The sequence below is a fragment of the Colius striatus genome, chromosome 15, assembly GCF_028858725.1.
Source record: "Colius striatus isolate bColStr4 chromosome 15, bColStr4.1.hap1, whole genome shotgun sequence".
Lineage (NCBI taxonomy): Eukaryota > Metazoa > Chordata > Aves > Coliiformes > Coliidae > Colius > Colius striatus.
Window position 1 is genome coordinate 4,510,044 of NC_084773.1, and position 11,153 is coordinate 4,521,196.

Sequence of the window (11,153 nt, forward strand, 5' to 3'; positions counted from 1 at the left end):
TTGTACGGTACAGCGACCTTTATCGAGGGGGACTGTCTGCACCCAGCGCCGGGCGGGGGGGGCTGCAATGAGCACCAATGCATCCAGTGGCTTTTATTGCATGGGTTGTGGGGTGCCAGGCCCTCAGTCAGGGGAAGATGCAGATGAGAGGGGGACAGGTGTCTTCAGCCTCAGCGTCCTCTCCCTCGCGCACATAGAGCAGCTCCAGCTCCTGCTGCCGCGGCTCCCCGGCAGCCCCCAGGTTCTCCCGTAACCTGTAACGGTGAGAGTGGGTTGTGCTGGCTCGGCCCCCCAGGCTGCCCGGGTGCTCCAGGGGGGCCCTTAGGGCCTTCTGGGACGCCTGGTCAGGCTGGGGGGGATGCAGGGGCCGGCAGCGAGGGGCCGGGCAGGGGTCCCGCCAAGGGAAGTGCTGCCGGCAGGATGTTTATCCAGCAGCTGGCTGGGAGCTGCGACGCAGCTGGAGCAGCTCAGGATGGAGGGAGAGGGGTCTGGCAGCCCCCCTCCTGGAATAGGATTTGGCCCCAGAGCCAGGGACCTACTTCTGTGCCCGCTGCCAGGCCCGTGTCTCTTCATCTGTCTCCCCGTCATAGATGACAGTGTTGCCACGCAGGAGCATGGTCACAGTCCAGCCGTGTGTCTTCTGCAAGAGGTGGGTGTCAGGATGCAGCCCTGCATCCCCCCGAGGTGACTCAGCTGGGTGCTGCCTGCCCCAGGCTCACCTGCAGCCAGTCCAGCACCTCCTGCACTGTCACCTCCTGACCATCTGTGCTGACTGCCTGCATCTCCAGCCGGTCCCAGCAGCTCCACTCCTGCCCACCGTACTGCAAAGGGGAGTGGGAGGTAGCAGCCAGCACTGGCCTGTCACATCCCAGCTGCCAGCACCATGGGGCAGGGACTGGTGGGGCACGAGGGCTGGCAAAGGGACCAGTCTGGGGATAGGAGTCTGGGAGCACCACAGGGGTCTGGGGGAGCACAGCCATCCCCCCGGCCCTGCAAGGGCTGGGATTGGCGTAAGGCCAGCGCTGACCCCAGCCTCAGGCCAGGAAGGGGAGACAAAGAGCCATTGAAGCGCTGCCCAGCCCCACACAATCGCCTCTTCTCACGCCTGTGGCCCCCTGAGCCCAGCTCTGGACCAAGGGGGCCAGAGAGACACCAACCTTGGGGCCACGTGCCTGTGTCTGGGAGGGCTGCCCTGCCATCTGCCCTCGCCCCAGGCAGCACCAGCCCCTGCCCAGCCCTGGCCCCAGCCCCGCTCAGGAAGGGGCGTTCGCACCTGGCCCCGCTCCCCTCCTGCCTTCTGCTGCCTTCTGCTGCCTTCTCACCTCCTGCCTTCTGCTGCCTGCACTTATCCCACCGGGCTGGAAAGGGCTTAACCCCATCCTCACCGGGGCAGTGACTACCCAGCACAGAGGGAACACCATTGCCCAACCAACCTTCTGGTCGAGGCTGCTTGCCCAGGTGGGCTCCCCAGGACCCCCCGGAACCACAGGTCACACCAAGAGGGTCTGAGGCACGTTTGCTCCCACCCTGGCCGAGCACAAAGTGTCTCACTAGGTGCTGTCGGGCACGGAGCTCTGTGTGGGGTGGTGCCGCAGGGACCCGAGGGCACAGCCACCCACCCAAGGACAGTGCCAACGCGGGGGCACCGCAGCCCGCGGGGCAGCTGGGCAGCCCGAAGCGCTGCCGGAGACAGCGTGGAGGCGATGGCGGTGCCTCCCTCCCCCTCTTCCTGCCCCTGGCCCTGGGCCCCCCAGGCCAATCTGGTTCCAATCGACGCTTCCTGCCGTGCCGGAAGGGCTGCCTCGCACGCCATAAACCCCCAGACAAAGGGGCCTCTATCGCCCAGACGGTCCCAATCTGGGCCTGCCCCCGCCCCTGCGCTCCCTCCCCAGCAGAGCGGCTGCGGCTCAGCCCCCCCGCCGCCGGGACCCCCGGCCCCGCTCCCCCCGGCGGCCCTTCCCAGCCCGGTGCCAGCTGCTCTCTGGCTGCTGCAGCTGGTTTCCATAAGCCAGATGTAGGCGGCTGCCATGGCCCCCCCCGCCCCCGGGGCTCGCCGTGGGGTGCCGGGGCTGCCTCAGCCCCACGGGCGCCCCAGAGCACGCTGGCTGGGCCCGAAGCCGGGGCGAGTGGGATGGCAGTGACGGCAGGAAGGATCTGGATCCTCGCTGCCTGGCAGCGTGCCTGGCCCCACCACGGCACCCGGCCCTGTTTCCAGAGCCTCACAGCCAGGCCTGACCCTCCTGCACAGCCACCTCCTTGCTCCCGAGTCTCCTCAGCATCACCCCAGGGCTGCTGCCACTGGGAGCTGTGATACCCTGTGACCTGTGGGCACCCCCCCACCGGCCCTGCCCTAGGGGAGGGGTCCTACCCGGTACGTGGTGGGTGGCAGGGGCTGGATGCGGAGCAGCCTGCAGTCGGACAGCCTGAGGTTGCTGTTGCGGTAGCAGCTGAGGTCCCGGCATTTCCAAACCAGCTTGTAGACCTCCAGGCACGCCAGCCCGGCCACGGCTGCCGTGGTGGTGATGATGGCGGGCACGATCCGCCCGGCGATCCGCTTGCTCTGGGGACAGAAGAGGGGGGTCACACCGCTGTGCTGCACGGCACAGGGACCTCCAAGGCCGTGGGCTGCCCCCCTCACCGTCAGCCAGTCAGCAGGGGGGATGCCGTAGTTCTCTGCTCGCAGGTTGGATGCTGCCGTGATGAAGTCCACGTGGATGTCGTTGTCCTGCAGGGAAGAGCGTGGGGACATCAGCTTCCTGAGGGGACATTTGTGTCCTGTGGGGACTAGCAGCCACCAGGCCCACAAGCCAAGCAGGGCTGCCTGCCTGGCCCTGGATACCTTCTCGAAGTGGATGGGCTCCATCAGGGGCACTGGCACCTCCTCGCCCCCCACCAGCTCCTGTCTCCGCTGCGCCAGGTCCTGGGTGAGCTCCACCAGCCGCCCGTGGTCTGCGGGGGGACACAGGCACTCCTGGAGTGGTTCTCCTGCACCGTAGGGACTATGGCCTGGTGCTCCTCACCTCAGTCTGGGTTCTCCCAGGCACTGGGGCAGGGAGAAGTGTGCCACAGCCCCACTGTGACTGGGCTGTACCAGGGGATGTGCCCTGGGGGACCCTCACCTGCAGATGGCTGTGCCTCGTCCTGCTCCTCTGTGAGGGGGATCTGAAGCCCCTCCTTGGGCACGAAGGGTGGTGGGGAGATGCTGCGGAGGATGGTCTGGGCAGCCACCCGGTCCCTGCACGGTGGCACCTTGTGCACTTGGGCAAAGAGGTGGGAAGCAGCCAGGACATACTCCAGGTGGGTGTCCTGCAGGGACAGAGTGCTCAGGCAGCTGGGGTGGCCCACAGCCTCATGGCCAAAGGCTGCCTGTTTTGCCTTCAGGTAGAGGATGAAGGTGCCTCTCCTCCTCCTCCAGCCAGAGTGTACATGCACTGTCCCCAGTAGTGCCCTGGCTGACTGGAGGATGGGGACAGAGCCGGCTCAGGCTGTGGCAGATGGAGCATGACTACAGCTCAGCATCCACTGTACCCCTGGCATGGGCTGGGCTCTCCCCTCGCCCACACCATCCCCGGTGGGGACCCCACAGCTCTCTCCTGCACTCACATTGTCCGGGTCAAACGACAGCGGATGGGGACAGCTCCTGTCCCCTGCCCAGAAGGGGACACCCGGGCTGGTCTCCTGGCATAGAGAGAGCAGAGTCAGGCCTGGGCACAACCTCCTCCTGGCTGCGGTGAGGCAGCTGGCAAATGGGAGTGGGTGCAGGGGCTGCCAACCCCACGGGTGCCGGGCTCACGTGCTCTGGGGGGAAGGTTTGCAGCAGCTGGGTGATGGCATCGTGGTAGCGGCTCTGCCAGTGCCGCCGGGCCCAGCACACACAGTCCTGCCAGTTGCGTGGCCGCTCCTGCAGGCTTCCCCGCACTTGCTCCAGGACCTCCAGGGCCTTCCCTGCCTGCAGCTGCTCCAGGAAAGCCGGGTCTCTGCAAAACCATATGCAACCGCTGCCACTGGCCCAGGAGCAACCCCATGGGACATCTCGGGCAGGATGCGGAGCTCTGCCCCACTCTCCCCAAGCCCAGCAGTGCGGGAAGCACCCTGGCAGGGCTGGCAGCCCCTCTCCCGGTTGCTGGTCCCCCAAGCCAACTCACTCCATGAACCGGTTGACATGCTCTGCAGGCAGCTGGAAGAGCCCCTCGAACTCATCGCGGGCCCACTGTGGATGGGGAGCAGGGGCTGAGCACTGAGGCTCCATCCCTGTGTCCCGTAGGACCCCCAGTGCCCCCAGCCCAAGCCCGGGCTGGGAGGGCCCCGCTGTGGCTGAGCTCAGGCTGCCAGCACGGAAGCAGCTGGGGCTGTATCCTGCCTGCCGCAGGCCACGGCCGGAGGGGGAAACGGGAAAGGAAAACAAAGGTGCTGGGGCTTCCTTGCTGGGTGCCAAGGACGGCGCGGCGCGGCACGGCCCTACCTGCAGCGTGTGCTGCACAGTGCGGGGGAAGTACCGCAGCGTGCAGAGCGGGAAGGTGCTGTCTGCGGGGACACCGGCCGGCCCCAGCGGCTTGGTCAGGGAAGGCACCATGGCCAGCACGTTCCCCCGGGGCCCCTCTGTGCCCGAGTCCAGCAGTGGTGTGAGGCAGCGTTTGCAGCGGCTTTCCAAGTAGGCACCTGCAGGGAGCCAGAGCTGCTGGGGAGCCAGGGCCACAGCCAGGGGCTCGGCCCCTGCCCTGTCCCCGTCACTCACGGGCCTCCAGCGTGTCCAGGGCACTGACGACACCGTCCAGGCGCCGGAAGAAGTCGTCCCCATAGAGTGACTCGGTGGCAGGTCCCACCTGGTTCTGGTGAGCTGTCACCCGGACATCGGGGTTCATGCGCCGCACAGCTGCCGCGGCCACCACCGACTTCGGCTTCTGCCAGGACAGAGAGGGGGAGGGCAGCTCCCCGCCAGCCCACAGCCCTGGGCACTGCCCAGCTGCCTTTGGGCCAGGGCTCGGTCCCTGCCTCGCAGTGCCTCACCGATATGTCTGCCGAGCGGTAGAGCAGCTGCCGATGGAGGTTGGAGAGGGCGATGGTGTCCATGTCGGTGACGGTGAGCTCCCCATCTGACCCCGCCGCCAGCCCCATCATGGCAAAGTTTTTCAGCAGCTCACAGCCAATGGCACCGGCTCCCACCTGCCGGGGCAGAGCCGCTGCAGCTCCCCACATGCGGGCCGGCCACTCCGCGGCCTCTCCCGGCATCGTGGCACCCGCCCCAGCTCACCACCAAGTACTTCTGCCTGCCCAGCTGCTCCTGGAAGGCAGCCCCAAAGACGGCGATCTGGCCATCGTAACGAGAGCCCCTCTGCCAGGACAGAGCAGCCACGTGAGTGCGGGTGGCCGCGGCACCCCGGGTCTCAGGGAGGGGCCCAGCACACGCTCTCACCGGGGCACAGTCCTGTTCTGTCAGCCACGCCGCCCCCTCCAGCGCCAGGCACTCCAGGGCATCGAAGTACAACCACTGGTTCAGGGGCTGGAACTTCCCAGTGATGGCCTGGGGTGAACAGGGCCAGTCGGTGGCTGGGTCGCCAGCAGGCTCCCTTGTAGCCCACTGCAGCCGGGGCCAGCGTCCCCAGGCAGGCAGCAAGTGCCCTCTCGTGGTCAGCCCACGCTGCCAGACGGCTGTGCTGAGCGTGACCAGCACGATCCCAGAGCCTGGGACCCCCACGCGCTCACCTTCAGTGCCTCCTGTGCCGCCAGGGCCCCGACCACGGCAGCCACGGGGCACAGGTCTCCCGCGCACACGCTGGCGAAGGCTCGCACGACGCGCTCGTCCAGGGGATCCTGCAGGCTCCGCGCCAGCTCCAGCACCCGCTCGGTGTCCGCCTGAGGGGAGAGCGGCGAGGGCAGAGCCGGGCTGGGCGGCAGGGGCTGGGCAGGAGCAGACAGGGACTTACCTGGGCCCTGGGCCGGGGCAGGCGGCCCTGCTCCCCACGGAAGGCGTGCAGGGCCTGGAAGGCGGCGTGCAGGCTGCGACTGTGCGGCAGCTCCTCGGGACTTGCCACCTGGATCTTGGGCGCTGCCAGGGCCTGGCGCAGGCGCTCCTGCCAGCACACAGCCAGGGCTCAGGCGAGCGCTTCGCTGGAGATGGGGCCAGGGCACAGTGTGGCACGGCACGGCACGGCAGTGCCCCAGCCCAGCAGCAGCGCTGCAGGGCCGGTGGGGACTTACATAGGAGTGCAGCTCGGGCTGCCGCACCTGCGACACCAGGCCTCCACGGTGGTAGGGCGAGAAGGAGCTGGTGTCGCCGATCTCCAGCCTAAAGGCATCTGGGGACCAGAAGGGGATGGATGTCATGGTCACCGTCAAGGATGCAGCAAGTTCCCCAACCCTGAGCCAGGCTGGCAGGGACCCTGCGGGTGGCTCACCCAGAGGGCGCACAGGGATGGGCTCCTGGCCATTCAGCTCCGTCATCCCCTCCACGCCAGAAAATGTCACCAGGTCACCATCGCAGAAGAGGTGGCCGCGGCTGTCCTCGACACCTATGTATGTCACCACGCCTGGGTTGCCCTGAGGACAGGGAATGTCAGGGCTGGAGACTGAACCCCAGTGGCATAAAGCCACTGGAGGAGGCAGCGGCGTTTGTGGAGAGCCTGCTAAGGCTGCCCTGCTACCTGAGAGATGTCCTGCACCACAGCACACACTGGGTCCCCTTCTGCTGGGTCTTCAACGACAAAGTGCTCCCCAAAGTCGCAGAACAGTTGCCTGGATGATGGCGTTTTGCCAGAGAAGCCGCCTCAACAAGCTGCCTGAGCATTGCCAGGTTCCTGCCCTGGCCAAGCAGTCCCACCAGTGGGACAGGAACACAGGCTGCAGAGCAGGGCTGGGGGTTCAGGGGACAATGTGACCTTTGACCAGTGGCAGGACCCTGCAGCAGAGACCCCTTACCCTGCCAGCCCCTTGGCATCAGCCACGATGAAGCAGATGCCTTGGTCATGGCAGAAATCCCCAACGCGGAGCTGCTCCTCCAGCGGGGACTCGGTCAGCACCACCACCTGCATGGATACCGTCAGCAGGCAGCGCTGTGCCCAGGGCACCCCAGGGTAGGGGATGTGAGCTCACGTGGAAGGAGGTGAGGAAGGTCTCTGACAGCTCCCCGGTGTGAGCAGCCACCACCACACAGGGGTTCAGCTCGGCCAGGGCCCGCTGGGATGCCTTGGCACGGCTCTGGCCGACATCGCTCTCCCTCAGGAGGAACTGTGGGGTGGGCACACGGTTTGAGGTGCTGCTTGCCACAGTGGGGTGCCCCACAGGGCCCTGTACACACTGGTGAGGGGCCCTCTGGTGACGTCCATATCATGACATGGGACAACCCATGGGCCATAGCTGTGAGGATGTCAGGCACCCTGGCCCGTACCCATGACAGGGACCTCCCATTCCATGCTCCTTACCAGAGTCCCCACCCCATACCTGCTACTGGAAGCCCCTGGCCCCAAACCCATACCAGCAACTGAGCTGTACCCCACACACGATATAGGCACTCCCACCTGTACTTGTACCCATTACCCTGCCCATACCCGCACCTGCTCCCAGCATCCCTGCCCAATACCTGTGCTCATTACCGAGCTGCTCACCCGCATCTGCACCCACTACCGGTATGGCCGCCCGCACCCGCGCCCGTCACGGGCCCCGCCGCTACCTGGTGCCCGAGGTCGGCGGTGCAGACGGTGCCGGTGTCGTGCAGGACGAGCCGCCCGGTCCCCGCCAGCGCCAAGGCCGCCGCCGCCTGTGCCCCCGCCGCCCGCAGCCCCGACACCAGCGCGGCCGCCCCGGACAGCCGCTGCGCGCCGCCGCCTAGCACGTACCTGCGGGCAGCGCCCGTCAGCGCGGCCCGGGCCTTCCCCGCACCGCCGCTGCCCCTGCTCCCGCCCCCCGCTCCCCGTCCCCGCACGCACAGCTGCCGCGAGTACCGCGCCTCGGCGCCGCCGCCCGCCATAGCCAGCCCGCCTCCGAGCGCCGCCCCGCAGCCGCCGGCCCCGCCCGCAGCCCGCCCCGTCCGGCGCAGCCATGGCGGCCGCGGGCTGGCAGGCGCCGTGGCGGGCGCTGGGCGCGCTGGGCCGGGAGCTGGCGGCAGAGTGGGCGGCGCAGGACGTGCGGGCCGCGCTGTGCCAGCTGCTGCTGCTGTGGCTGGGCCTCAGCCTGCTCGGCGTCCGCCTGGCCTGGCGAGCCTACGGCGGGGCCGTGGCCGCGCTCTGCTACCGGACGGGGCCCGCCGGCCGCCGCTCCCCCGGCACCGGCCCCGGGCCCGCCCGGCCCCGCGCGCACTCCCTGTCCCCCGCCGGCCCGGCCGGACGCAACGGCGCCGCCGAACGGCACTGCCCGCCCCGGTGAGTCCCGACCGCCCCCGGGCCCGCACCCCTCACCCTCCCTGCGCCCCGTGCGCCGCGGACCCAACCCGAGCGGCCCCCGGCGCCGTCAGCACCCTCCCGGCCGGGCCCAGGGTGCCCAGCAAGTGCCCTCCCGGCTGCACCCCCAAACGGGAACAGCCTCCCATCCGTGCCCCAGACCACTGTGCCCCAGCAAATGCCCTCCCCTCCCTACCCCAGTGCGCCCCAGCAAGTGCCTTCCAGGGCACACCCCCAGACCACTGCGCCCCAGTAAATGCCTCCCTGGCTGCACCCCTAAATCAGTATACCCCAGAAAACACCCTCTCACCTGTGCCCCCGAACCAGTACCCCGCTGTGAGCACCCCCAGCTGTGCCCTCAGACAAGCATGCCCCGCTAAGTGCAGCCCCAGCTCTGCCCGTCCTTGCCCAGCCCTGTCCCTGTGCCATGCTGTGCCATGCCAAGCTGCAGTGCGGGGATGCCGTCCAGCCCCACTCACGCTGCCCTTCTCTTGCAGGGAGGGCCTGGTGGCAGAGCCGGCGAAGACACACCGTGAGTGAGGAGCGTCAGGGCCAGCGGGCACTGCCCACCATTAAAGTGCTGTGCCGCATCCGCCACCCCTTGCTTTGGCACCCGCCGCTGTCACCAGAGAGGGGACCTGGAGAGTGAGGCAGGGGCGTTTATTGGGGCCAGGGCACCGTGCCCGTGGTGAGCGCCGCCCTCACTTGGCCATGTAGTACTGGGTGGGCACAAAGGGCATCTTGGTGACGAGTGCTGGGTGCTGCTTCTTCCGAACCTCGACGGTGAGTGCGGTGCCGGCCCGGCTGTGCGCTGCCTCCACGTAGCCCATGGCGATGTTCTTGCCCAGGGAGGGCGAGGGGCAGCCGCTGGTCACCGTGCCTGGGGATGTGAGGACACGGGGAGGTGAGTGAGAGCCGGCAGCCCCAGCACCCTCCCCTGCCACGGCTGCAGTGCAGGCCACCCCCACATACCCACTGGAGTGCCCTCAGGGCCCAGGATGGCCGTGTGGGGCCGGATGGGGGGTCCCACTGATGTCAGCCCCACGCGCTTGCGCTTCGGTTTCTCTTTCACTTGCGCCATGATGGCAGCCGCGCCAGGGAAGTCCATGGCCGCCCGCCGGCGCTTCCCTGCGGGCAGAGATGGGCGAGGGTCGGCGATGCCCTCCTGCTCCCCTTATGCCCCACTGGGGCTATGAGGCTGCTGGGCAGATGTGGCCCCGACCTACCCAAGGTCCACAGCAGCCCGGCCTCGGCAGGCGTGGTGCTCTCGTCGATGTCGTTGCCATAGAGGCAGAGCCCGGCCTCCAGGCGCAGGCTGTCCCTGGCCGCCAACCCCGCCGGCCACACCTCGGGGACACCCAGCAGCCGCTCGGCCAGCTCCAGCGCCAGCCCCGCGGGCACCGAGATCTGCAGGGGCACAGGGGCAGGGTCAGCAGGGCACGGCCTGCCCCTGCCGTGGTGCCGTGGCGGGGGTGCTCCCAGGGTACCTCCACGCCGTCCTCGCCGGTGTAGCCGCAGCGCGTGACCTGGCAGCCCGGCACACCGAAGACTGTCGTGGTGACGCTGTTCATGAAGGACAGCTTGGCCAGGTCGTCCGACAGCCCCGCCTGCAGCACTTGCACCATGGAGGGACCTGGGGAGGCAGGTGGCTCTGGGGGACGGGGCAGTCTGGGGAAGGGGGGACACGGGGAGGGCACTGACATCCATCAGGCAAAGGTCTGGAGGAGGGAGCAGGCCGGCAGCCGCTGAGGACGAGCCCCACCCACTACCTTGCAGAGCCAGCAGCGCGTTGTCCAACACCTCCAGACGGACGTCCCCGCCGGCAGCCTGCACCTCCGCCGCCCTGCCCTGCCGGGTGACAGCGGGCCGCTAGCACAGGGGCTGTGCCGGTGCCAGCCGCGCACGTGGCCACGGCCGCTTTGCCCAGCGTCGCTACAGACAGCAGCAGAGGTGGGAGGACTCACTCCCAGCCCCCGTGGGGCTCGGGCAGGCCCGTACCCTCATGATGGCCAAGTCCTTGTCAGCACAGCTGGCGTTGGACACCACGTAGAGGTGATCCTCTGAGGTGTTGGTGACGATGAGGTCATCCACGATGCCGCCCCTCTCATTAGTGACCAGCGTCAGGGTGCCCTATGGGATGTGGGCTTGGGAGCACGTGCCTGTACCCCCCAGCCTCCCCGGGACGCCCCTGGGGGTCTCCGACCCCGCTGGATGCCCGGTGCCCACCCGGCGCCCCGTACCTGTCCCGGCTTCAGCTCGGCGATGTCCCCCACCACCAGGCTCTCCATGAACTTCACACGGTCCCGGCCGTACACGCGGGTCTGGAAGGGGCCGCGGGGTGCCCGTGAGGCGCCGCGGGTGACCCCCCCCGTCCCCACGCCCACCCCTCCCGTCCCGCTCCGCTACCTGCAGCATGTGCGAGACGTCGAAGAGGGAGCAGCGGCGGCGGGTGTGCAGGTGGGACTGGAGGTGGCCCTGCCCGTAGTGCAGGGGCAGGCTCCAGCCGGCGAACGGCACCATCCTGCCGCCGCGGGCCCGGTGGAGGGCGTCCAGCGGCGTCCGCTTCAGCCCCCCCGCGCCGGCCTCGGCCCCCCCGGGCCCGCTCAGCGGCGCGGAGCGCGGGGGCCGGCGGGGCAGCGCGGCGCGGCAGCCCGCCCGCAGCATCCTCCCTCCCTTCCTGGCACGGCCCGGGGCCGCGGGGCCCCTGGGACACGGAGTCCGGCCGGCCCCGCCCCGCCCCGCCCCCCGGCCCCGCCTCCCCCGCCGGCCCGGGGGGATGCC

The 11,153-nt window shown here is 69.0% G+C and overlaps 3 protein-coding genes across 3 annotated transcripts; 1 reads left to right on the forward strand and 2 right to left on the reverse strand.

Annotated features, from left to right (window-relative positions):
* Positions 1–69: 69 nt before the first annotated feature.
* UBA7 (ubiquitin like modifier activating enzyme 7) lies at positions 70–7,963 on the reverse strand. The gene is made up of 23 exons (XM_062008659.1): positions 7,667–7,963; positions 7,090–7,224; positions 6,916–7,022; positions 6,642–6,732; positions 6,396–6,537; positions 6,199–6,296; positions 5,925–6,071; positions 5,704–5,853; positions 5,414–5,521; positions 5,252–5,332; positions 5,008–5,163; positions 4,736–4,901; positions 4,463–4,659; positions 4,146–4,210; positions 3,794–3,977; positions 3,604–3,678; positions 3,120–3,306; positions 2,840–2,949; positions 2,639–2,725; positions 2,369–2,560; positions 720–821; positions 540–640; positions 70–254 (listed from the first exon to the last, which is right to left on the reverse strand). Exons 1-23 carry the CDS (start codon positions 7,961–7,963, stop codon positions 128–130), a joined length of 3,105 nt encoding a protein of 1,034 aa, XP_061864643.1. The 3' UTR covers positions 70–127.
* Positions 7,964–8,024: 61 nt separating this feature from the next.
* On the forward strand, positions 8,025–9,124 carry TCTA (T cell leukemia translocation altered). Its single transcript, XM_062008294.1, has 2 exons — positions 8,025–8,354; positions 8,870–9,124. The coding sequence occupies exons 1-2, from the start codon at positions 8,035–8,037 to the stop codon at positions 8,910–8,912; spliced, it is 363 nt and encodes a 120-aa protein (XP_061864278.1). The 5' UTR covers positions 8,025–8,034; the 3' UTR covers positions 8,913–9,124.
* Positions 9,016–11,036, reverse strand: AMT (aminomethyltransferase). The gene is made up of 8 exons (XM_062008293.1): positions 10,779–11,036; positions 10,613–10,693; positions 10,371–10,502; positions 10,142–10,220; positions 9,860–10,005; positions 9,599–9,779; positions 9,345–9,500; positions 9,016–9,252 (listed from the first exon to the last, which is right to left on the reverse strand). Exons 1-8 carry the CDS (start codon positions 11,034–11,036, stop codon positions 9,074–9,076), a joined length of 1,212 nt encoding a protein of 403 aa, XP_061864277.1. The 3' UTR covers positions 9,016–9,073.
* Positions 11,037–11,153: the final 117 nt, after the last annotated feature.